The sequence below is a fragment of the Cynocephalus volans genome, chromosome 15 (assembly GCF_027409185.1).
Source record: "Cynocephalus volans isolate mCynVol1 chromosome 15, mCynVol1.pri, whole genome shotgun sequence".
Taxonomy (NCBI): Eukaryota; Metazoa; Chordata; class Mammalia; order Dermoptera; family Cynocephalidae; genus Cynocephalus; species Cynocephalus volans.
In genome coordinates, this window is record NC_084474.1 from 23198439 (window position 1) to 23222538 (window position 24100).

Consider the following 24100-nt stretch of genomic DNA (forward strand, 5'->3'; position numbering starts at 1 on the left):
CTTCCGCAGGTAACATTTAACTCTGTGACCCTCAGACCTCTGTATCTACATTATCCAATACAGTAGACACTAGCCATATGTAGATATTGGGCACTTAGAATGTGACTAGTCCAAACTAAGATGTGCTGTAAGTATAAAATATACACAGAATTTCAAGGACTTAGAACTCAAAAAAAAAAAGAATGTAAAACATCTCAATAATTGTTTTTTATATTGACTACACATTGAAATGATAAAATATTTTAGATATATTGAAATAAAATGTTATTAAAAATAATTCTATCTCCTTTTTTAACGTACTAGAAAATTGAAAATTACTTTTGTGGCTTGCTTTATTTCTATCAGATATCATTCTTCTATAGAAATGACAGTATGTTTTATTTTAAAATTTGCACTATATCCCCTCTAACTAGGAAGTTGGACCTAGGAAGATACCAGAGAGGCCCAGTGGCACCTTTTTACATTGATATCAATCAAGAATTAAGTAGCCATTTCTTGCTACTTTACTTTAAAAAGGCCAATAATTGAAATAAATACAACTAGTATTTTAGTTCTTGCAAGACATGCTGATGTCATATGCAGTTGCTAAGTGTGGGAACAAAAGGCTGTGGAGTCAAGAGGCCTGGTTCAAAGCTGACCGCTACCCTATATTAGGACTCTGAGCATACTATGTATGTAAATGGTCTTCAGCTTGCTCACTGGTAAGGTGCAGGAAAGTAAGAGTAGATAACCCCATAGCATGGTGCTACCCACAGCCGTGACAATACACATCTGACAAGTGAATGCAAGAGCCAAGAAGTTAACTTTGATGTCCTAGTAATTTAGCATTGCGATTTTCAAAGGATTGAGTTGTATGGTAAATATCAAAGATAAAAATGTGAAAAGATAGGTTTTTATTCATCAAAAATTAACAGCAACAGGCACATATTAAAGTGAGTATGGCAAAGCCTTTTACACATGGCTTTACACTCAAGCTTTCTCCCCAAAAATGGCTGTTGCAACAAACTGTAAACATAATTAATAAACAGTCTTTTACAGTAACAAGGGAAATACAAGTGAACTAAAAGAAAGCACCAGTTTCTCTTAAAACTAGATTACAGTTGTGCTTACTGTACATAAAACAATTTAAAACAAATTACAAAAGTGGAATGTTTTAAGTTTAAAATTAGTCCTTAAATTTTGTCCTAGAAAACATCTGCTCACATCAAAAGGCCCATCAAAGGGTAACGTTTCATCAAAGGGAGGGACAAGAAAACAATGCACTTTTTCCAAATCAAAACAAGAAGTTTGGTCACTTAGCTTTGTGCATAGTTAAGGCAACTGGAGCAATCTGTTACAGCTTACCTACCTTCCTTCCCCTCCCCCAAGTGTGGCTGCTCATTATGTCACATTCTAAAATAATAAATAAAAGCTTACATTTCAAATCCTTCCCACATGGATAAACATAACACATGCACAGTCATACATGCACAAACATGCACGCAAACACATCCATACATTCACACGAAACATACCTCTCACTCACTGCAGCGAAAGGGACTTTAGTACCCTTGTTCTGAAGGACACACTTCCCCATCCCACTTTATTTCAGATTGGCAAATACCCTGAGCTGATTATGGTGTTTTAAACATTCCACCTTTTTCTTGCATGTCCAGGTCAAGTGTACAGAGTGAAAACAACATGCAATGTCTTCACTGCAGAATCATAACACAGCTAGGACACTGGTGGTATTCTTCCCCTCCCACCCCAAATTAAAAACTAATAGTTAAAAAAATAATTGCATTGCCCAATAGCACTGGAGCTAAAGCTTGGCGGAACTCTATGATAAACGCTGCTTCCAGTGCACAAAATAAAACTACAGCAAATGGGAGACTTTGGTGGCATCCAAAGAAGGAAAAAGGCAAACCAGGGGGATAGAGCTGCAGTCTAAGTTTTGATCTTTAAATTTTTCAGTGGTTCCTTCACAATCATGCTCCCAGGCAATATAGAACCAATATTTTCCGAGTTGATTTGTAAACACTAAGTCTTGCCAAGAGGCAGCAGAGGCTGGGCACTTCACATTTCTGTTTTCTCAGAGAGAACTTAGTGGAAGGTACAGATACACATTGTTGCATCGGACTGGTTAAATTCCAAGAGATTGCTGCTGAAAGATTCAGTTCAAGTTTCATGGTTTGAAGAATAAATGCTTTGAAAAACACGTGGCACACCTCAAAACTTCCTTTGTTACTCCTTTTCGACTCTCTCCTGCTGGGCTTTGCATATTCAAGGTTTCACACAAAAGCCAAATGCATATTGCTATGTGTTCAGGTCTTATAATTAAAAAGTGGGTTCAAATGATCCAACAGAGGAAGTCTTGGAAATAAATAATGCTGGCATCATTCACTTGGAAACCTTGGCAGTCAAGAGTAAGTTCTCTCACCTCAAGACCCCATTTCACATTTCTAATAACCTCCAGGAGGCAGTCTATTCCACTGGTTCTGAGGGTTTTATGATGATCGATTTTCCTGAGGTAATAACTGTGAGTTCAACTCAAACGCCGTGTTAGCATCCTCACTGCTGGACTGTTCTCGCTGCAGTCCCTTCCAGCTGGCTTTGTTCAGCCCCACATGTCCGAGCATTGTCTGGGACAGTCTTGTATTTGAAAACCTGGCCCATTCTGTAAATAAAGGCTCCACTAGGTAAGTCATAAAACCTTGAAAAAAAAAATAAGAGAAAAAAGTTACTAACATGTTTTGAATCTTTATGAGTACACCATCTATACAGTGTTAACCTTAAGTCCTATTCTAATATTACCTAAGTCTTAGTTTTCAAAAGATTCTAGTGTGTGCATATAATTTACATATTTTCTCTGAACAATCAATTTCTTAAGTAACTCAATGGAATGTTAAAGGTGAACTGATATATCAAATCTTTTCTGACTGTTCCTCTCAGCTACACAACCACATCCTTCTACTGAAGCAAATGTATCAACTCTCTGAGGATACCAGGGCATAACACAATTGAAGGGACAGTTCCCATGTGACGGCTGTAGGCTGAGAGGGGGGTCTCTTGCAGGACTGTGGTGATGAGGCCTGAATTGAAGTGGAGCTGGAGGTGGTTTACGGCTTTACCCCTCAATGATAGAGATCTGCACACCTGGTCACGATTACAATTGGTCATTGTATTTAATTCAGAATTTATAAAGTCGAAGCTTATAACAAGAATCAATCAGTCTAAAAATAACGGGAGATTAAAAAAAAAAATTGTTAAGGTAAACACCAAACATGTACCAGAGCCCTATTTTATAGACAACGCATATAACGGATCTCCCTTTATTCACAGACAGAAAAGGAAATGAGTAACTTCAGGACTGCTTGCATTGTTAGCACTCCATTGTACCTTATATCTGATGTAATACTACACTGTATCTTATAAAGAGTCAAAAGAAGCCTCCTAGAAAAAAGCTTATCAATCAAATATATATTGGGAACAAATCATACCTTACTAAAATTTTGATCTATTAAGGACAGGGAAAATATACATTCAAATTCTATCATTGATTTTGTAACAGTTTTTAAATTTCCTTCACATCCAAGTCTTCATTTGCAGCAAAAGACCATGTAAACCATAGACAACATAAAGGTTCCATTTAGCCAACATAAAAATCTCACTGGAATAAAGCAAATAACACGCACTTTTAATTAGGGAAGTCATACATGGTGTGATGGTTGAATTTTTTCTGAGTGTATGTAATTAAGGTATCTGAAAGAGTAATTATGATATCTACAATAAGGCTTTTTTTCAATGATCCATTCTCTCTGCACATATTAACAGAGTGAGAACCTACTATGTGCCAGGCACTGTTCTAGGGTGGCTGGAGATATAGCAGTGGATAAGACCAGATCCCTGCCCTCAAGGAGCTTAGGTTTGGGTGAGGAGAAAGAGATAACAAACAGAAAAATATTATTGCTGCAGTCAAAGAACACAGCAGCCAGCCCCACAATCCTGGGCCACGTTAAGCCAGCCGCCCCAAGCCCCATCTTTCCTATGTGTCATGGTTAAGTCATGAGCAGCTGAATTCTGTGCCCAAATGCAGAATCTTATCGTAGGGAAAATTCAGAAAAATGGTCAGGGCCCCTCAGATGTTCAGAATCTTGCTGAGCATTTGAGGTAAATATGCACGTGTGCCCAGGTGTTCCTTGGCTATTAAAGTAATTGCGCATGTGCACCCAGGTGTCCTGGGTTATGGACTTAAGTATAAAAAAGGATACTCTGATCCACCGCATACACACACCCCTGCCCCGGGGATGCCCTGGTGGGGCCACGGGGAGGCCACTACTGCTGCTGGAGGCTGTTGTTGCCGATGCCTGAAGAGGCCATTGCCACTGCTGCTGCTGCTACTGCTGAGAACTGAGCTCGTGTCATCTGCCAACGGCTCCCAGGATCTTTCCCAACTACCTAGCATGGACATCCATGTGAGGGGACTGGTGACCCAGTCTGTACAATGGGTTTGAAGGGTCTGTGAGCCCTAGCCCTGACAATACAAATGGAAACTTAGTGTAACTAAAATAATGAAACATTTTGGCTTTAGTTACGAATTGCCTAGCCATACACTTGGCATAGTCCTCTAGCAATACACTTATCGTCACAGGTCTTAGAGGATTCATCTTATTTGATTCCTTCCATTGTCCCAGCTGGTTGAGATCTTTGGGGATCCTGCCTCTAACATCCAACAAATCAGCTATCACTTCAGGCTGTATGTTAACCTAAAATCCTTTTAGGGCTTAAGTACCCGATAAATATGATTAGACTGGGGCCAAGGACACAGCCTCTAGGAGGGCAGAACTATTAATTAGTACCTTGAGCATAGCTGTTCAACCATTTGTTAATCTACCTAATTGTACTAGCCCCACATGCCTGTACCTTATCTTCACAGATTTCACAGGATGCCTAGTCAAATGCCTTACTCTTATCCAATATATATCTTCTTGTTCAACAAAACTAGTGTTCCCATCAAAGGAAATTAATTAAACATGACTTGTACTTACTGGCCCTATGGGGAGTAGTAATCACTGCTTATTGTAGTAGTTAAGAGGCTGGGATTTGATGTCAGAAAGACCTGGATTTGAAGTCCAATGGCAACACCTGTTAACTGTGTAAACTAGGCCAACTATTTGAAAAAGGGGTGTTATGGGGAGTCAGTAGATGTCAACTATCATCATTTATCTTATCCCATTCTAGATATGTCCAACACTGACAAGATCTATAGTTTGATATGAACAGTTTAAGGGATGCTTGTAAAAGTTCAACTTTTTAAACCTCACTTGCAAGTTCTCTTATTAAACAAGGGAGTAGTTTACTCAGGCAAAAAGACATTTACTTAAAATAGCTACAGTGAATTTACTACCCATTCGCCTATCTTCAATTCAATTCTCTTTTGCCCATTTTTTATCTATTCTTTTCCATCTGAAGATTATTCTACTTGATAATCAAAACAAAAAAGATCTATTTTTTAACTGTCTCACTATCCTCCCAAAAGAAAAACATCCCTTCTGCTAACTTCAGCATTCCCAGCCAGCCTGAGCGCTCTTGGAGATTCAGCATCCCTGCACACTTCAATAGGTCTGGGCCACATTCTTCTTCATCTTCTCTACCTATCCCTCTGCAGTTAAATCAGTCGCTACCAACTTTCTTCCATGTGAGGATTCTTTACAATTAAAATGTAAGGATTACGTTTCTGAATTTCTGACCCTATATCACGGTCTTTCTTTAACAGTATTGTAGTGGATTGAATTATGTTCCCCTAAAACTCACTGAAGCTTGAATTGTGTCCTCCAAGTTTTATGTATTAAGAACTTAGCCCTCACTGTGACTGTTAAGAGGATGGGAAATCCTTTATGGTCATTGGAAGGTGGAGCCTTGAAGAGGTGATTGGATTGTAGGACCATGCAGTAGTGAATGGATTAAAGATGGTGGTCAGGGGCGTGGTTCTGAGGGCTTTAAAAGAAGAAAGTCTTTCTCTTGCTCTGCTCTCTCTGCTTCTACCATCTTGCAATGTGAGACCCCTGGGACACTGTCGTAACCACCAGATGGAATTTGGACTCCCCAGCCCCAGAAACTGTAAGCAATAAATTTCATTTTCTTTATAAATCACCCAGTTTCGGGTATTCTGTTATAGCAACACAAAATGGACTATACAGGTATTATGCCACAGGACTGTGCTATCTTCTGAATTTCTGGAAACCTTATCTTATGAAGTTTGGATATACATACTCAACCTAATATTTGCTACTAACACCAGCTACCAAAATTATACTCTTTCCTCAATGCCTTGTTCAGTTACTTCTCCTCATTGCCCCCTACTTTACAGCCAAACCCTGACACACACAATCCTAGTCAATCCTTCCTTGCTCTTCTACAACAAGCTGCACCATCTTCACCACAGAACATTTCATTATGCTTTCTACTACAGTTACTGGTTCACTCAACAAATAGTTCTCAAGTGTATCCTACTTCCATGTGCGGTGCTAGGCTTCAAGGACGTACAACTGCAGGCAAGGCAAGGCTATGAGAGATATGTATTAGATGTTTTGGAGTTGGAGGAGGAGTGACGAACTCTTCCTGGAGAGTGGAGGGCGACTTCTGGAGATGGTGACATTTGAGCTGGGTCTTCAAGATAAAGCAGTTTATTAGGCAAGACGGGAAGGACTGGCAAGGCACAGAGAGTAAGGGAGCGTCATGGATTTGGGAGACACTGAAGCATCTCAAGTTGCTGTAGGTAAAGGAGAGGGAAGCTGGGCAGAGATGACTCAAGGCAGATTACAAGAGGCCTATATAGGATGCTGAAGACTTAGACTGAATCAACAGGCAGTGATAAAAGAGTCAAAAAAGGAAGCAGTAGTGAAAACTAGTTTTCATATTATGATATGCTCAGTCACCTTTTCATTTTAAAATGGCAGTCCCAGAACTCCGCAAAAGAAGCTCCATGTGTAATGTATTGCAAACACAAATAATTTTGCAAATAATGTATTTAGTTTTAGAAAAGAAACAAAAGCTATTGCCTGCTCTGCAAGATTATGATTTTTATGACCTATGATCAAATGAAAGTAAATTATAAGAGCCATAATAAAGGAAAACACAGACAAAATTTCTTAAGTTATTTTTAAAAACAGAAATGAATATAATTTTAATATTTTATATGAGGGTAATTCAAAAATTTTATGGAAAAATAGAATTAAAAGGTAATACAAATCTTTCCAAGAACCCTTTGAATTATTCTCATATTTTAAATATCTTTCTCTTCTTGACAAAATTAAAATAAGTGGCATTTCTAACTAGCTAAATCTAAATATGTATAGTTACCAATCTGGATGTTGGCAATAGATTCAGTCTGACGATCACAAAGTGGACTCACACCCAAACGATACTTTTTTTCTATATCACCTATAAATTAAAAAAAGAGACAGAATTAATAATATGGAATGCATCCATTGGTTAAATATATATATATATATATTCTTTTATTTTCTTTTGAGGCTGGTTGGTGCAGGGATCCAAATCCTTGACTTTGGTGTTATAATACTGTGCTCTAACCAATTGAGCTAACTGGAGAGCCTATTGGTTAAATGTATAATTAAAGCCTTCATCATACCTGTAAATTCTTTAGGAAAAACAGATTTAATCCTCATGAGAGGACAGTGTCTTGATTAGTTCTTTTTTAAATTTTTAAGTTATTCACTCATAGAAAAGACTACCAATCTGATATCTTTATTTACATGAAGGAAGTAGAAAATATTTACTAGGTGGTACCCCAAGACTGTAATTCTGTCAGCATTTTAATTTACAACTTAGATTTTTTAAAAGAAGGTAAGTTCAATGAAGGCCCTTAGATTCTGGCTTTAAATCACAAGACAATGTCTTACATGTTCATATGGCCATGCCCTCTGACAAGACAAGAATGAAGCAAGTTCATGGAAATCTTTCTGTACAGTAAAATTTCCAGCCTGATCTATGTATATTCATAAATGCATATATACATGTGTTCTACTAATTTTCAAAACAGATGCTTAGTTCGTACGTTACTGATTATATGTACATCTACTGTGAATTGTCACTAAAAATATCAAGCACCTTACTGCTAAACTCATAAGTGGTTGTGTTTTTATATTGTTCTTATGATGCTAACAAATAAACTGAATAGATTATTACTCAATATTGTAACTTGCCTTGATGAAAGAATTCCTCTGTTACTTTTTCACTCCACTGCTTGCTTAATTCCCAGGTCCGACATGGGTTACAAATATCAGCACATTTCAAAGCCATCTAGCAAACAAAATATTAAAATTTTTCTAAGAAAAAAAAAGTAAAATCTGAATTGTACTAAGTTTAAATAATACTCTAATAGTGGAAAAAAGAACACTTAAAAAAAAGAGAATACATATTGCAACAAATACTCATTGTCTTTTATATTAATTTTATGATGATCTACCCATTGCTTTTTGCAGAAATGCTGATGAAGAGGCTGTAAGACTGCTAATCTAATTATACATGCTTGCTAATACCAAGGAGCCAAGCACAAGGACTGGATGAACCATAAAATATAAACAAATAAGCTAGAAATAAATCATTTCTCTCTCCCATTTTTTATATGTGAGAATTTATTAGAACAGAACGCTGTTTGTTGATTTACATCCTAAATCTTGCAGAAATTGTTTTCATCAGAAATCTTGAGTATGAAAACTACAAAAGCAATGGTGCCTTCACAGGTAGCAGATCCACCAGTGATCTCCTTCAGGAAACCGTGTGTGCTAATTGAAGGAAACACCTCACCTTTCCCTCAGGATTTAACCAATCTGAAAAACTATACTGGAATATTTCATTTTTATTCTAATACTCACATGATTTACCCTAGAAATAGAATCTTTCCAAGCCCCATTTTACCTGTAAAACCAAATGCCTATGTCTGGTGTCTTCTAGGCATAAGTCACCTCTATCCAAATGGGACCTAAATAATGACAGATATTCATTCTGGCGACTGATGTCTGTGGCTAGTATCAAAGCACCTATCTGGGTCTCCATTTGTTGCCTGGAATTAGAGAAATATAAAGAGAAAATGTTAGGCTTTCTATTAAATAATTACTTCTTGACTTTTTTTCTTAACCTTAATACTTGAAAAGCTTTATACAGCCCTAAGATATTCTAACTGCCATTCAACTTAAAATTTATCACAAAAAAAAAGAAGTTAAAAAAATGCATCAAAAAACCATTAAAATAGGGCCAATCCCGTGGCGCACTTGGGAGAGTGCGGCGCAGGGAGCGCAGCAGCGCTCCCGCCGCAGGTTCGGATCCTATATAGGGATGACCAGTGCACTCACTGGCTGAGCGTGGTGCAGACGGTCACAAAAAAAGACAAAAAAAGACAAAAAAAAAAAAAAAAAAAAAAAAACCCATTAAAATAATCAAAACTAAAACCAAGAGAGTTTGTGGAAAAATGCCAATATGCAAACATTTCAAAAGGAGTGCATTAATTTTGCCAGCCAAGGTGGAACTATTTGCTTTAAAAAAAAAAATCGATAAACATTGGTATGTTGTTTGAGAAAATTCTTTACTGGAAAATTCTTGTGGTGAGGGTAAATAACTTTGGTTTCTTTTTTAGTTTCTAAGATCTGAAAGGCAGAAGATTCAAATGGAGAGAATAAAAGCCCATTCAACTGACTCCTACAGACATTCTGACTAAGATGTCTGATGACATTCCACTAAACAATTTAATAAAAGTTAGATTCAACTGTATTTTCAGGGTTAAACTCAAGAACTAATCAGTCATCTGTATATGAATATCCAAATTCTCTGGAAGGAAAAATGTAACCTGTTAGTACAAATAGCAAATACACTATATCATTTTAAAAACTGCCTCCAGTCAAACAACAAGAGAAATGCACTTTAAAAAAAAATTCCTGCCTTTTGTTTTAATGGGCTGTAGCAAATGCTATCTCTGTATAATGATCAGTAAAAAGCGGTAAACAGATTAAAAGCCTCACAAATGAAGACCCTAAATGAAGAAAACATAAAAGAATATTAAATAAAATTCTAAACGAAGAAAAACTAAAAGAATGCTATTAAGTAGTATTCCTTATTTTAGTTTTTATTTTCATTAAATCTGAGAATTCAACAGGGTTAATCATCAAATACAAAACATGATTAAAAGGGAATAATGAGGCAAACATTTTAATCCGCCTTAATAAAAAAACCCCATAATTTCTATACACAAACACTGTACGGTTTAAGCTATTTTTATATTTTGTACTGCGGCAAGAAATGATTTTACTTACAAGAAATACTGTCATATTCCAAATGGTATCAATGAATAAAGATTTTTAAAAATAAAAAATAAAGTCCAGCTTTTTTCTTATGGTTGTTACAAGAAACACTCATTTTTTTATACAGTTGTTTTAAATTAAGAAAGGGAAAGGATAGAACAGTGAATAATATGTAAATTTTAATACCCAAATGTATTTTCGTGTCTCACCATTTTGCTTGACTTGGATGGTTTACATCCACTTCCTTGGTTTTCTGAGGGCATCTTCTCTCAGTGCAGCATTAGCAGCAAAAGCTTTTGTTTGTGGACCACACTGAGGCAGTGATGTGAGGTTTTTGTTAACCTCTACCATCATCTTGGGCTTATTTAAATAAATGCTTTTTATTAGGCTCTGAAATGGGCTGCTTAACATTAAATTTTTTTTTATAAAATATTAGTATTTTCTGTTGTTCTTTCTATTATTTTCTCCTGTAGCTCCAGAAGTGACTCCAGGACTATGCTATTGAACATATAAAACACACTCTTTACTTTCTTTATCAATTTTGAAAACTCCCTGACAGATTTTAATGAATCTATTTATTATACAGACTGTTTACTTTCCATCAAATTTACCTTTATACCTAGGCCTTAAGGTTTTATTCAGAGTATAAAGTGAAACTATGTAATACCTATGTATGTAAGTAAGTAGTAACCATGACTGAGCCACTGTGTATTTGGAGTGTATTCAAATCCATGAGATGGTCTTTCATAAAAATAAATATTCACTAAATTATTACTAAGTACTGTAGAACAGGTTTAAATTATTAAAATTTTAATTCAAACTTTAAAAAAAAGATATTTATCCATTAAATTTAACAAAAACTGTGGAACAACTGAACATAATAACAATTTTCAAAACTTCGTAAAATTACTTTGCCAACTTAATTTCCATAGTTGATAACAAATTAAATTTGTCTTAATCCAACCTACCTGCTTTCTAATGGCATATGTGAGAATAAACCAGATTCTCTCAATAAGCCCACAGCGGATCTCCAGTGGTGATTTTCCAGTACTGAGGTATTCTAGAAAAAAGTACGTTTCTGAGTTATTTAATAGTTAAGTCTCTTTCAGAATGTAAAGAATTATTTGTTAGTAATATTAATCTGGTTGAAATTCTAATATTGATTGAGAATTTGTTTTCATTCCTCATTTCTTCAAAACATGAAACATTTTCTAGAATGCAAAAACGTTCTATTTTGATGATAAAATTGCACTCACCTTGTATAAAGTTGCCAAGTAATGGTTAGTTTTAATAAGGAAAGGTTGATTAACACCTGGATGATCCAGATCATGAGTGGCAGCTGCAATTAAGCTCAGCAAGATATCCCAAGGAGTTACAGAATTGGCAAGCTAAAGTGTGACAAAGAACAATTAATCATAAACATTTATGAAACAAACCCAACACTATTATAATAGTTTTGAATTAGCAGCCAATGGTAGTGTTGACAGTCTCCTCCCCACTCCTATTGTTTTTATAGGTGGACTGCTTGTTAATGCCACCAAGCGCCTGCCAGGCGCTGGCCTCATGATGACACTGGGGTAGGCATAACTGACAGAATCCCTGCCCACACGGAGTTTACAGAGCTCATCCTTAGACTGTTTCATTTTTAACAAACTTAATTAAAATGGTAGCTAAAGCATAACCATTCTTTTTGAGAAATAATGGCTTCAAAATGACAAACACAGGTATGCACATTGTTATTATTACAGCCATTGCCAAACAGAAGACCTATAACTTGGGAGGTGTTTATCAACAAATTGATTATTGGATTTCAATAATATGATCTAAAAGGCAAGGTTATTCCCGTAGGCCTAATGTTTAAGGACACTGTTGAGTAGCCATGTGAGCAGAAGTCTAATAAAAGCCTTTCTCAATGGATAAATACATTCAGAACAATGGACACAATGTATTCATGTCAGAAAACACAATCTTGTAAACTAGCAGTTATAATTTTACTCTCAATAATCATTTCCAAACTTATTTGACACAATAAAAGAATCACAATAAATAAAATTTTCAGTGATAAAAAACTACCACCCTGATTGCTTTTCATAAATCACCCCTCATTTTCTGGCAAACTTCTACTTATCTTTTAAGTTCCAACTCCACTGACCCACCCTCCTTGTTCTCTGCTTCCAGCCCCTGCCCCAGCAAGGACTGATCTGTGTTCTACAGCACTTCACACGTCTTGTCACAATAACACTCATCAGAGCATGCTTTTCTTTAGATGTAAAAGAGGACAATGGTGGCTCCCTAAATTTTTATGATCTTTTGCCCTAACTGAAAAATTTTGAGCATACACCACCAATACAGGTATATTTACTTACAGATTATAATCTGTAATATTATATACTGAACTACATATGTTGCATATTGTAAAACAAAGATGAAAATTGAAAGTTTTAAAAATATGAGTTTAAAAAATATAGATTAAACTTTTATTATTTTCTTTCTATGCCAGAATGAATCATCTTTTTCTACACCCCTGTGCTAAGTTCATCTCAGTCAGAAAAATCACTGTCTGAGAGCTTGAATCTCCTGGAAAACTGTAAACTATCTACGGACAGAGAATGTGTATTATTTATTTTTGTAGGACATGCAAAAGCATCTTAAAAATAAAGGTTTTTAAAGCACTGCTTACAAATCAAGATGAACAGAAGGCATACAAAATGGAGCATACTGCATATAAAGCAACTTCTCTTCCTTGACATATAAATGAATGGGCATGGGTGTGTATATTTTATGAACATGTAATTTATTAAGCAATATGCAAAAGTTTTATATTCTTGTGATAACTAAAACACAGTGAAAGTGGCAGAAGAATAGACACAGACCATCCTGGGAGAATACAATAATCCATAATTAGACTTATTAGAAAAATGAATGTATGACTACATATGACATCAAACAATCTCAGGTAGGTTAAAGAGTTAACCATTAAAAACAGAAACATGAGAAGCAACTAAATTTTTAAAAATTTGTAGAGAGAAAAGTAAGTCTGAAAACACAAATACAAAAAAAGAAAAATTTGACTCTATAAAAATGTAACATTTCTCCTTGTAAAAATAAATCTTCATGAGTATTAAAACAAAGACGAGGAATTCAAGGACATTAATACAACTTTTTAAAGTGGATTTTAAAAAAGGCAAATGTTATTTCCATCCTGTGGTTATATCTGGTAAAACCCAGCAATAAAGAAGAGTTGTGTGAAGAAGAAATTGCAAGTCATTTAATATCTGTGGAGGTTGGACTGCAATTGCATCTGCAAAGTTATCAGGGCCTTTTTCAATAAAACCAAAAACTATTAAATAGTGAGCTTCCCTGTGTTCAACAAAAAACTTGTTTTCATTGTTTGCTATCATTATGCTGATTTCCCACTGTAATGGTTATTACAAGTGTCTAATTCATTTAATACAAGACTTCAATCAATTTCAGAATAATTTTAGCAGCTGTGATGTGGCAAAATGTGAAAAAATAACTAATAACTGAAATTAAAATGCAAACTAGGAAAAATATTTTGTAGGAAATGACAAAGACCTAGACACACATTTCCCCAAAGAGGAAATACAAGAAAAAAAAAAATCTAAGCTCAAAATTGACCCAAACAAGTAAATTAAAGTGAGAGTTTTTTCCCTGCTAAATTGCCAAATCAAAAATATATATCTAATAGCAGAAAGGAGGTAACTGAGATACTCTCTTTTTGAGGGTAAAAATAAATTGGTACTATCATAAAGAGAGTAGTTTAATGAGATAAAATATCCAGACTCTGGATTTATTATGTCAGTCCTTAGAACTTATTAAGAAAAGAACTTCCCACATACAAAAAGGAAAAGCACAGGGAGGGTATTTGTAGCATTAGCTTTAACATTAAAATCAGGCACAATCTAGAGATCTAAAAACAGAGAACTAATACGGTTAAAGTGAACCTACTCAATTAGAAAGACCGTACTGCAACATCCATTCCCTAACACAACTCATGTTTACTGAGCATCTGCAACGTGCCAGCACTATTCTAAGAGACAGGTGTATACATTAATGAATGGACAGACAAAAATTCCTGCCCTGGGGGGCTGACATTCTTATGGTTTCCACGTTAGGTTCCAGTATGTTCCATGACTGAGATTCCAGAGGTCAAAATTTACTTCTTATACACAGTTTTTGTCATCAGCAACTAGCATGTTGCTAGGTATATACTTGGTACATGAATAAAGGTTCATCCACAAGAAAAGAAACTCAACCATCATCAGTCTTGCTGGCCTCGAGAGGGACGTGGGGGCCAGGCTCTCATTTCAACTTTCAGGGACAAGTAAAGCAAGGTTTAAAGGGTCAGTAGGTTTGCTTATCTCTGGAACATGTATAAGTATAATTTTTATCCAGGCCTAGTTTAAATATAGTTATTCATTAATTTAAGCTCAAATGTAAACATGAGACCAAACATTAAAATAGGAAATGGAAAAATCACAACCTCCCCAGCTGACAACTACAAATGTTATTAGTGTCAATAAATCAAGAAAATATCAGGCTTAACTGGAACAAAATGCTTTATAATCTATACAAATTCAGCTTTGAGGACACAAAAAATAGATATTAAAATTAAAGATGATACATATACAGAGAGAAGGATCTGTTCTCTAAGTTCTCAGTATTTTCTTGGGCTTGGAATATTTCTTGTTTTCATTTACAGAAGAGTCCAAGAATTAGCTCTTAATATAAATCATAAGGTATAAAAATTGAAAACAAATTTCTCACTAAATACAAGTATATATATTGAAGCCTTTCTACTTACTACTCCCTCTGCACCTGGATTTTTCTATAGCTGACTCCTCAGTTATGCACTTTCACCTTAAGTGGTTTCTGACTACTCTACCTAAAGTTGCAAACTCTTGCCATCCACCCAGTCACTCTCCAGCACATTACTCTATTTTGGTTTCTTCATAGCAGTAATTACTGCAGTACAGATCAAAATTGTATTCATCTGTTTGTTTAATGATTGCCTCCCCTATTAGGATGTAAGCTTCACGAAGCCAGGGGCCTTTCCCACCTTGTTCACCACTACATTCCTAGCACTAGGACAGTGTCTGGCATGTAACAGATGCTCAATGAATGTGTACTAAGTTAATGACAACGCTCAATAATGGGACGCTATGTGAAGGCCCAGGAAGTAAAAGTGATACAAACTTAAAGTTTCCAATTTTTTACAATTCACTTCAAAAACTTTGACTCTGTTTTTATATCTTAACTATAATAAGGAAAAAGAGAGCTGCTTGCATCTTAAGGCTTAGTGGTTTGATCTGTATCCTTAATTGAAGCTTTGGCTAGAATTCACTGAGTATGTTAATGATGAAAAATGTTTAGAAGATACATAGGCAAAAAGTGTTTAAAATCACATTTGTATTCATTTTCATCACACGTCTCCCACACTGCTTGCCTGGCATTACCTGTTTCCTTGCCCCTGGCTGCTCCGGTTGGGTGTGGCCAGTGGGAAAAGCCTTCACTGACGAGTTAGGCCTCCTCTGCACCGCACAGACCCATCTCCCTCATTCCATTTACAAGACTGTATTGTATGGTGGTTACTTACAGTTTCTCCCACAAGATTCTCAAACAGAGGTTTCAGTCTTGGCCCCGAGTTTTTAATATATGTACTGCCGAAGCGAGCACGGGCCCCGAGTTTTTAAAAAATTTAACTAAAAATTGGGGCACTTGGGAGTATACTTTTGTCAAAATTATACACACAAAAATTACTCATTTTATTACTGCATTTAAGTTATATGACAATCAAGTTGACTTAAAAAAAATGATACATATACTAAAATAACTGAGGCCTTTTCACATATTCCACAATCCCTTTAAAAATCAGAAGACTGACGGAGGTCTCAAGTCAGCACCAACCGGCATGAACTGGTTTAGTCAGCTGCCTCACTCCTGATATCCAGCCAGAAGGAAGAGCCCAGAGGAGGTCTAGAGGTAGGCAGCCACCCAGCTAGAGGTAGGTGGCAGGCAGAAGCTCTAGGGAGAGGAAACATGCACGGGCAAACAGATGTGTATCTCAGCTCTGACTTCTCTCCTATACTTCAGACTCTTATCCAACTCTACTAGACTTCTCCATTTGGATGCTGCACGAATACATCTCACTCTGCACATCCAAAATGGAACGCTTCATCTCCATCAGCCCGACCCCCACACTCGCTCCTCTTTCTCCACTCCTCCTCTCACTGAACACTTCCACCTTCCACTGAACTGCCCAAACCAGTCTTCATCGACTCCTCCATTTCTTTCCCCCAGACACATTCAAACACCACACCCTGTTCATTCTAATTCCCAAGAGATCTTACAAACCATCCACTTCTCTCCCTCCCCAAGCCACCATGATCTCTGTCATGGAGCACTGAAATAGCTCCTGGCAAGTATTCATGCTTAGGGTCTTGTCCGATTCATTCTCACACCACAGCCAGGATAATTTTCTCAGTATCCCCATTCATTTGCTGGGCCAGACTGAGGCTGTCCCAGCCCTCATGCTGCTCATGTGGAACTCAGTGTAAATGCCAAACGCTGTCACTCATTGTTCAAGGTTTCAAGTGATTGGGGCCTTGCTTGGACTTCTCCAGCCTCTCTCTCAACAATCACCCCAACTCTGGTTGCTGAATTTACAAATATAGCCACATTTAGCAATTTGATCAAGCTAGATCTCATTCTTATGAAGGAAGCTTCTGGTTTTGAGTAAAGTCACTAGTGTAAGGAAAAGTATTTGAAAGTAAATCACAAGGAATTTTCTTAACGATTTTCACCTTATGTAAATGAACCCCTTACCTTAGGTTCTTTTAAGTAACAGTGCATGGCCTGAGTAACGTCTGCAGCATGGACTGCATTGTGGTAGGGATTTTGACTGTGGTAATCTTCTTGAATCATAACTGCATCAAAGAAAGAAGACCCCAATTTTATTGAAAATGGGACATATGTACATGTACGAAACTGTGATAATTATGAATTAACCATTCACACGCTTCATGTAGCTATCAGCTAAAATTTTCCAAATTCAGAGATACGATAATCACCTCACAACTAAAACATATACCCAAAGAATCAATACCAACCTGACTCCTACCTTGTTTGAAAATTTTTTCAATAAGAATGTATTCATGTCAAAATTGTAAAATAATTTTTTTTTCTTTTTCTGTTTTAAACTATGAATCTATCATGGAGCCAAACTCTTCTGACTTGTTTTAATTTAAAAAGTTTCTCAGTTTGATAAAAACAGTACAATTCACTCAACAAATATTTACTGCCAGGTACTGTTCTAGGTACTAGAAATTCAGCAGTACACAAAAGCTAGCAAAAATCTTTATGAAGCTAAAATAGTATAAACACTGGGCTTTATGAAAATGACACAATGTGTGCATCACGGTTTTGGATCTGGAATTAGGATCTGGAATCAGTACCAGGGGAGGGCTTTTGTTAATTCTGCCTTCTAGCTCAGTGCCTGTTGTGCTATCATGGAAGAGCAGCAGATTAGGATTAGGGGAGTCATGCCCCACCATCAATCCTGAACTATGGCCCCAATGGCATCACACTAATCCAGTGGTCTCTAAGGAATGTGAGCCTGCCCTAAGCTGGGGGAAATATAACCCACTAGCGTGGGAAAGAGCATTAGAATTCTGCATGTACTTTGATCCTGTCCTTTATGATAGCCTTTTCAAACACCCTTGTTAATATCTATTTTTGTATTTTATAATTTATATATTAGTACAGTGTTACAGGCATACTACTTATAAATAAATATGCATTAAAAAGTTTCTCAAAAGTCCTAGGTAATAAATATATCTTAGTTTGGTACTTAAGAGGAAAGAAAATGTTATCTTCTTGCTTTAAAAAAAAAAAAAAAGGGATAAGAAAGCATTCTCATACTGCTTAATTTTTTCTAAAATATTTCTTTACGTGGTGAAATACTGTAAATTTTTTCCTAGCAGATCAGTATCATGTAAATACTCTGCACATTTAAACATATTCAGAATAATCTTTAAAGTCTACTGTCAAGAGATTTCAAGGATCTGAAAAAAAAAGACACCTAAGGGCAATACACCTGATCTTTTAAAGTTTTAGCCTTCAAAAATTTAGAAAAGCACAGAAATTATGTCATCCTTGTCAACAAGCTGTGGCCAGTCTAAAAGACTGATTGCAAAATCATCCCAATTCTTCACTAGTCCCTGTATCTGTGGCTCTGAAACTTTGCAGCTTTTCCATTGAGAGGCACAGGTTCATTCTAGTCTGATTTGCTTTGGCTGACAGCACTCTGCAGACACGAAGATGGGCCAGTTCTGAGCCTGGGGCTCCAGAAGCCTATACACATCAGCTCTCTCTTGGAAATCTGCCACTGCTGTTCAAATAAGATCAGCTTACTGTAAAATAATAATTCTTTCTTTTTTATTTTTAATCTATTATGGTACCAAACTCCTCTGTCTCCTTTTAATTCTATATGAGACCACGTAGAGCCAACCTGGGTCAGGACCAGGGTCTCAGCTGAGGTCCCAGCCAAGGCCTGCTAAGCTCGCGTGCAGCTCACCTGTTGCTCACTGCAGGTACACAAACTAGCTCAGACAGGCCAGAAGAAGCATTCTATAGCCCCACAGATGCACAGCTAAATAAATGTGTGTTTTAAGCCACTAATTTTGGATTATTTGTTATAGAGCAATAACTAGCAAAATTTAAACAAGTTCTTATATAAATATTTTTACTGTTAAATTTAGAATCACTTACCTAAAAATCTACGAAGTTTCATCATATCTAAATGGAAGTACTCAATTAATCCATGAAGACTAAATAAATGAAAGGTTAAGCTTACTAGACTATTTCCTAAAAAGAAAGAAAAGATATTACATTAGTAGGAAATACAGCTAAAATGATTACATTGTGCTTTCAAACAAAAATTTCCAATATAAAATTTCCAATATGGAGAGCACTAATTCCTACTTTTTGTCTATCTAAATTTGCGTCTAATTTTACCAGTTATGAACTTCTTTAAATGTAACATCTTTGTTTTACTCTAAGAAAAAATGAATTTTTGTTGTTTCAGTTTTCCACAACCACAGAACTGAAAAATTAGCATTTTCAAATAGATTAATTTTTTAAAAAGACATTCAACTTTCCAAAGCACCTAAAATACGGCTGCACTTAACCTCTTCTCCTAACATCCCCTCTACCACCTTGCTTTAACTGAAGTGGGCCTGTCCCAGACAAGGCAAACTACCTTGGCTGCAACCTTATTAGGTGAAGGTTGTGTTCATTCTTATCCATATGGGGCTAGGAGAAGGGATCAGTGACCTTTTCCAGGTACTTAGGATCAAAACTCTGAACTCAACCACTTGCCTTTTCCATAGCTGCAACAGAAAACCTGAGAGTTGCTGGAGGGGGGGAAATCACAAAACTAGACAGAACTCTATCTCTACAAATTCATGGTCAACATTCCTCAGCAATATTATGTTTTTCTAGTGAAATGGTTCTTTCACTTTTTAAAATGCCTATTTTTCAACCTTTTCTACTCTTCTCAGACTTTCAACATACTCCCTTCCCATCCACCCCCCTCAATCTCCACGACCTCTTACTCCACAGAAAAAATACAAGCCCTCAGGTTTCCCTTTCTTTCAAAAGCCAGTCTGTCCACACCTCCTCAGAGAACTTCCTTGTTCCATCAGATACATCTACCCCCACCCAAATCAATCAGTCTCTCTCTTTTCTATGTTGTCCCAATAAGCATCGGCATTCAGACATGCTCTGGACTTTCCTATTTTTTGAAACAACAAAGAATCTCAACCTCTCTTGGCCCCTTGCCATGCCCCTGCACAGCCAAGTTTTCTGATAAGTTGCTACACACAATGGTCATCTTTGTCCTCAACTTCTGCTCCTTCACTGATGACTGCAGTCACACCACGTATACAAATAAAATTTGACACAACTACCATTTTTATAATATTTAGTTTTTCCTCCACTTTTTTATACCTTTTATTATATTTCTCAAAGTTTTGTAGACTTCTTCTAAAGGACACATATGCTGTATTATTTTAACAATCAAACAGACTGCATGTTTTAAAGGGGTCTGATCTCATAGATTACTGCCAACACTCAGAGAATAACAATAACATAAACACGATTCTAGTATTCTCTAAAGAAGTCTACGATTCCAAAGATGCCTAAACAATCATCAACAGAAGCCCATGGCTGAGGAAAAAGTAAATTAACTGGAGCAATATTTTCATGAGCAACATTAGAAAGGAAGTGACAGTCCAAAAGAGATTCTTTTTAAAAACTGCCTGACATATCACCTTCACATGGAAAGAAAAAAATTTCAAATTTTCTATTTTAAAGAAATGAAATGTTGAAATGCATTAAGTCCTGATAACACTCTATTGGCACAAACAAGAGTCCATGTAGTTTGGAACCATTGGTGAAGAAGTGAGTTATGTTTCTGTTATTGCTGCTGTAACGATCAACTTTTTTTGGCTGTATACACAGATATTTTACAATGTATATGTATATTTAGGATATATTCTGTATATTTAGGTTATCATAGGGTTCTCCCAAAACTATTTTCCAAACCTAACAAAACAAATTATTAATTTCTAGGGTCTAGAATAAGTTTTAAGAAAGCTATCATCTAATGGGAAAATACCCTCTTCTGGAATTCAGGCAAACTACAATAAGGGACACATGTACTGCCCATTCCCCCACCCCAACTAAAAACGTTAAAGGAGCCTGACAAAAACCAGTCTATTAAATTGTACTGCCCATATCAAATTGGAAAACTGCATGCAACATTATTTTCCCTTTCAGTTCACAAGACACCAACTGAGTATTTTAATACAAGTGAATAACAACACAAGTCAATGAAACATTTCAAAATGAGATGCTTAGTTGTGTTAAACAGAAAACAGGCACACAACTTTTTTTTTTAATGAAAATGTAAATAAACACTTTCTTGGAAGAGAAAAATGTATTTACAAAAAAGTTACCCTCATTAAAATATACCAAAGGATAGGACTGCCTAATGTGTAGTGGTGCTCAATAGTTTTCAGAAAGTAATTCTGGATGGGAGCTGGCAGGATTAGGCTATCACCACAACACAGGCCTGGCGACTAGTGTCCTCATGAACCAGGCAGCTTTCAGGGATAACAAGTCATATCTTGCTATCTAACTCTCATCCCCGTAAAAGGAACATCAAATGCATCCTACCAGACAATAACTAATTTCCTTCTTGGAGCAGACAAGCTGGGGGACTTCTGTCTTGGCATGAAGCACTGAGTTTTATCTCTTTACTCCTCCTTGTCCTCCCCCAACTATCTTCCGGGAAATACCAGAGTAAGAAATATAAGAAAGTACTGGATCAATAAGCAAGAATAAAAAACTGTACACTTGGATACCATGGAAATATATCTTCCAAAATTCATTTTGAGCTAAGCAGTTTTGAAAGGAAATCTGTTCTAATTACATAATGCAAGCAATTTTCTTCTGCCCATTTGCTCCCCAACAGTCTCTCTTCTTTTTTTTGTCTTTTTGTGACCGGTAAGGGGAACGCAACCCTTGGCTTGGTGTCGCCGGCACCGCGCTCAGCCAGTGAGCGCACCGGCCATCCCTATATAGGATCCGAACCCGCGCTGTGCACCCAAGCGCCGCACTCTCCCGAGTGCGCCACGGGGCCGGCCCCAGTCTCTCTTCAAGTAGAGAATTCTTACAACTTTCAGGTAGCTGTGTAGCTGAAGTATATATCGCCACCTGTAAAATCAAAGGTGGGTAGCTAACCATGGATGGCTTCTACTAACCCCTAATTACCTGCAATCAACCCTAAGAAGAAACTATTCAACCACCCTCTCCAAAGACTCAGTTCCAGGGGTGAGGCAATGAATGGAAAGGCAGAGTGCTCGGTTAACTAAGTAGACTGGTGGTCATTAATGCTATCCATGCTACACACTGTCACTGTCAAGATCACTTCACTTTCATCACCAAGCCCCCTGAATAGCAGGGTAGATACCTTTTAAAAGTAAAACTTATAGAAGAACAATCAACCATTTCAATGAGTGACAAGCATCCCAGTAGACTAATAATAGGCTATGAGCTGTTGGAGTTCATCTAAAGCTAAACCTTGAGGGTGATAGGGTGGCATTGTTTCATCTACATTTATCTTGAGATACCTAAAGAGATATTTTGTTGAGTTAGGAAATGGGGATTTCCCAGATTTAGAAGAAGGTGGGCCACCTGGTATTTCACGACCTGTACTTTCAAAAAGGAGAACGCCAAGGGGAAGGCCACTTTGTAAATATTAGCCTTTCCTGTGTCAATGGGCCAAGGTGGGGGCAAGGAGAGGCACAGAACACTTAAACTCCAAACAGCAAAGGGCAAGGAAAGATGGAAGAGAAAGAGAAAAGGAAAAGAACAGAAAGGCAGGGAAGTAAGAGGGTAGCTTTGCTGGCACAGGCAAACTTCACTGTCTTCACAGTTTTGCCTAGGATCAGTCTAATGTATCTTCTGTCAACAGTGCATAGACAAGCAGAAGGTATTTTTGCTAAGCACTGCCATGCAGCTTAGAGAGAGTAATGTAGTGATACTAAAAGAGCCACATTGGTCATCAAGATAAAAGTTGTATTTGTTTGTCCATTTTACATATTTTGCTTCTCCATGAAAAAAGCTTCATTCCAAAGTGAAATAAGAAAAAGAAGATGATTTCAAAGTACAGCAGAACCACATTTATTTCATCATTCTAAACAGTCAGAACTGACTTCTTCTCAACTGACTTCTTCTCAATGTACTTTCTACTCTGCTTCATTTTTTTAAAGGTATTTAGACAAAATGCACAAAAACTAGTTGAACTACATGTACCACCACGAATTAGGCCGAAAATTTCACCCTAAATAAAAGTGATTCCCAAAGGGAATCTTGCTCCTATTCCCAAGGAGATTAAAGAAACCCTCCCCCCAAAAACAAAACTAAAAATGACACCTCCCCCCCCCCAGGCAAAACTACACTCAGGAGGTGGTAAGCAGATCAGAATCAGTTGTGGGCATTTTTTTTTCCCTCAAATCATTCATACTCTCCGTAGATTCTAATAAGCCCTCTTAAAGAAGCTACAAGCTCTTCGCCTACCACCAAGGGCAAGCAGTGCCAGAGGGAACCATTGCTGCTGATCATCACATGCCACATCTCTCAAGTGTACAGAGAAAGAAAAGCCTGAGAACCACAGTGCTACAAGAGAGGCTGCCTCTCAAAAGACAGTGAATCCACTATGCATCGGGGGTTATCAAAACAGGAATATAATATCAGAAGGTGTCATTGTAAATGGCCACAATCTAAAAGAAGCCAAAAAAGAAAAATCAGAACATAATGAGATAATAATGTTCACTTTGGGTTATTAATAATGGCAGCACTGATTGCCAATCAGCAAAGTCATGATCATGATAATGACTTTTGATTACTGCTAACGGTAACAATCAAAACACAAAATTATGAGACTGATTCTCTAAGCTTTTAGAAAAGTCACTAAAAAAGGTACAAAACGTTGCTCACTCTGCCAGCAGAGGACTCATAACCTATGTAAATGAAAGCAACAACCCACCAGTGGCTGTACCATCAATGCAGTGATCTAGAGACTACATTAACTTGAGTAGGTCAAATTCTTCACTTACCATTTGTTAGTCTATCAAATAGAAAGATATCAAAATTCCAATTTCCAACTTTTTCCAGCATACACTGAAATGAAAACCAAACATTCCTACTGTAATTTAATT

At 36.8% G+C, this 24100-nt stretch overlaps 1 protein-coding gene across 3 annotated transcripts in view; it reads right to left on the bottom strand.

The window, feature by feature from the left end:
• Positions 1-24100, bottom strand: part of PDE7A (phosphodiesterase 7A) — a 64062-nt gene that overhangs the window by 1879 nt on the left and 38083 nt on the right. Inside the window, exons 5-13 of one of the 3 annotated variants that reach the window (XR_010021773.1) lie at positions 23999-24062; positions 19086-19181; positions 17142-17242; positions 11552-11683; positions 11264-11355; positions 8920-9064; positions 8205-8301; positions 7342-7422; positions 2420-2692 (exon numbers count right to left, since the gene is read on the bottom strand). Coding sequence is in view for 1 of the 3 variants with exons in the window: in XM_063079510.1 (XP_062935580.1) it covers positions 2487-2692; positions 7342-7422; positions 8205-8301; positions 8920-9064; positions 11264-11355; positions 11552-11683; positions 17142-17242; positions 19086-19181; positions 23999-24062 (1014 nt within the window). In the remaining 2 variants the exon portion in view is untranslated. Of the gene's footprint in view, positions 1-885; positions 2693-7341; positions 7423-8204; positions 8302-8919; positions 9065-11263; positions 11356-11551; positions 11684-17141; positions 17243-19085; positions 19182-23998; positions 24063-24100 lie in introns of those variants that run through there. The other 2 variants (XR_010021772.1, XM_063079510.1) reach the window with 2 other exon arrangements.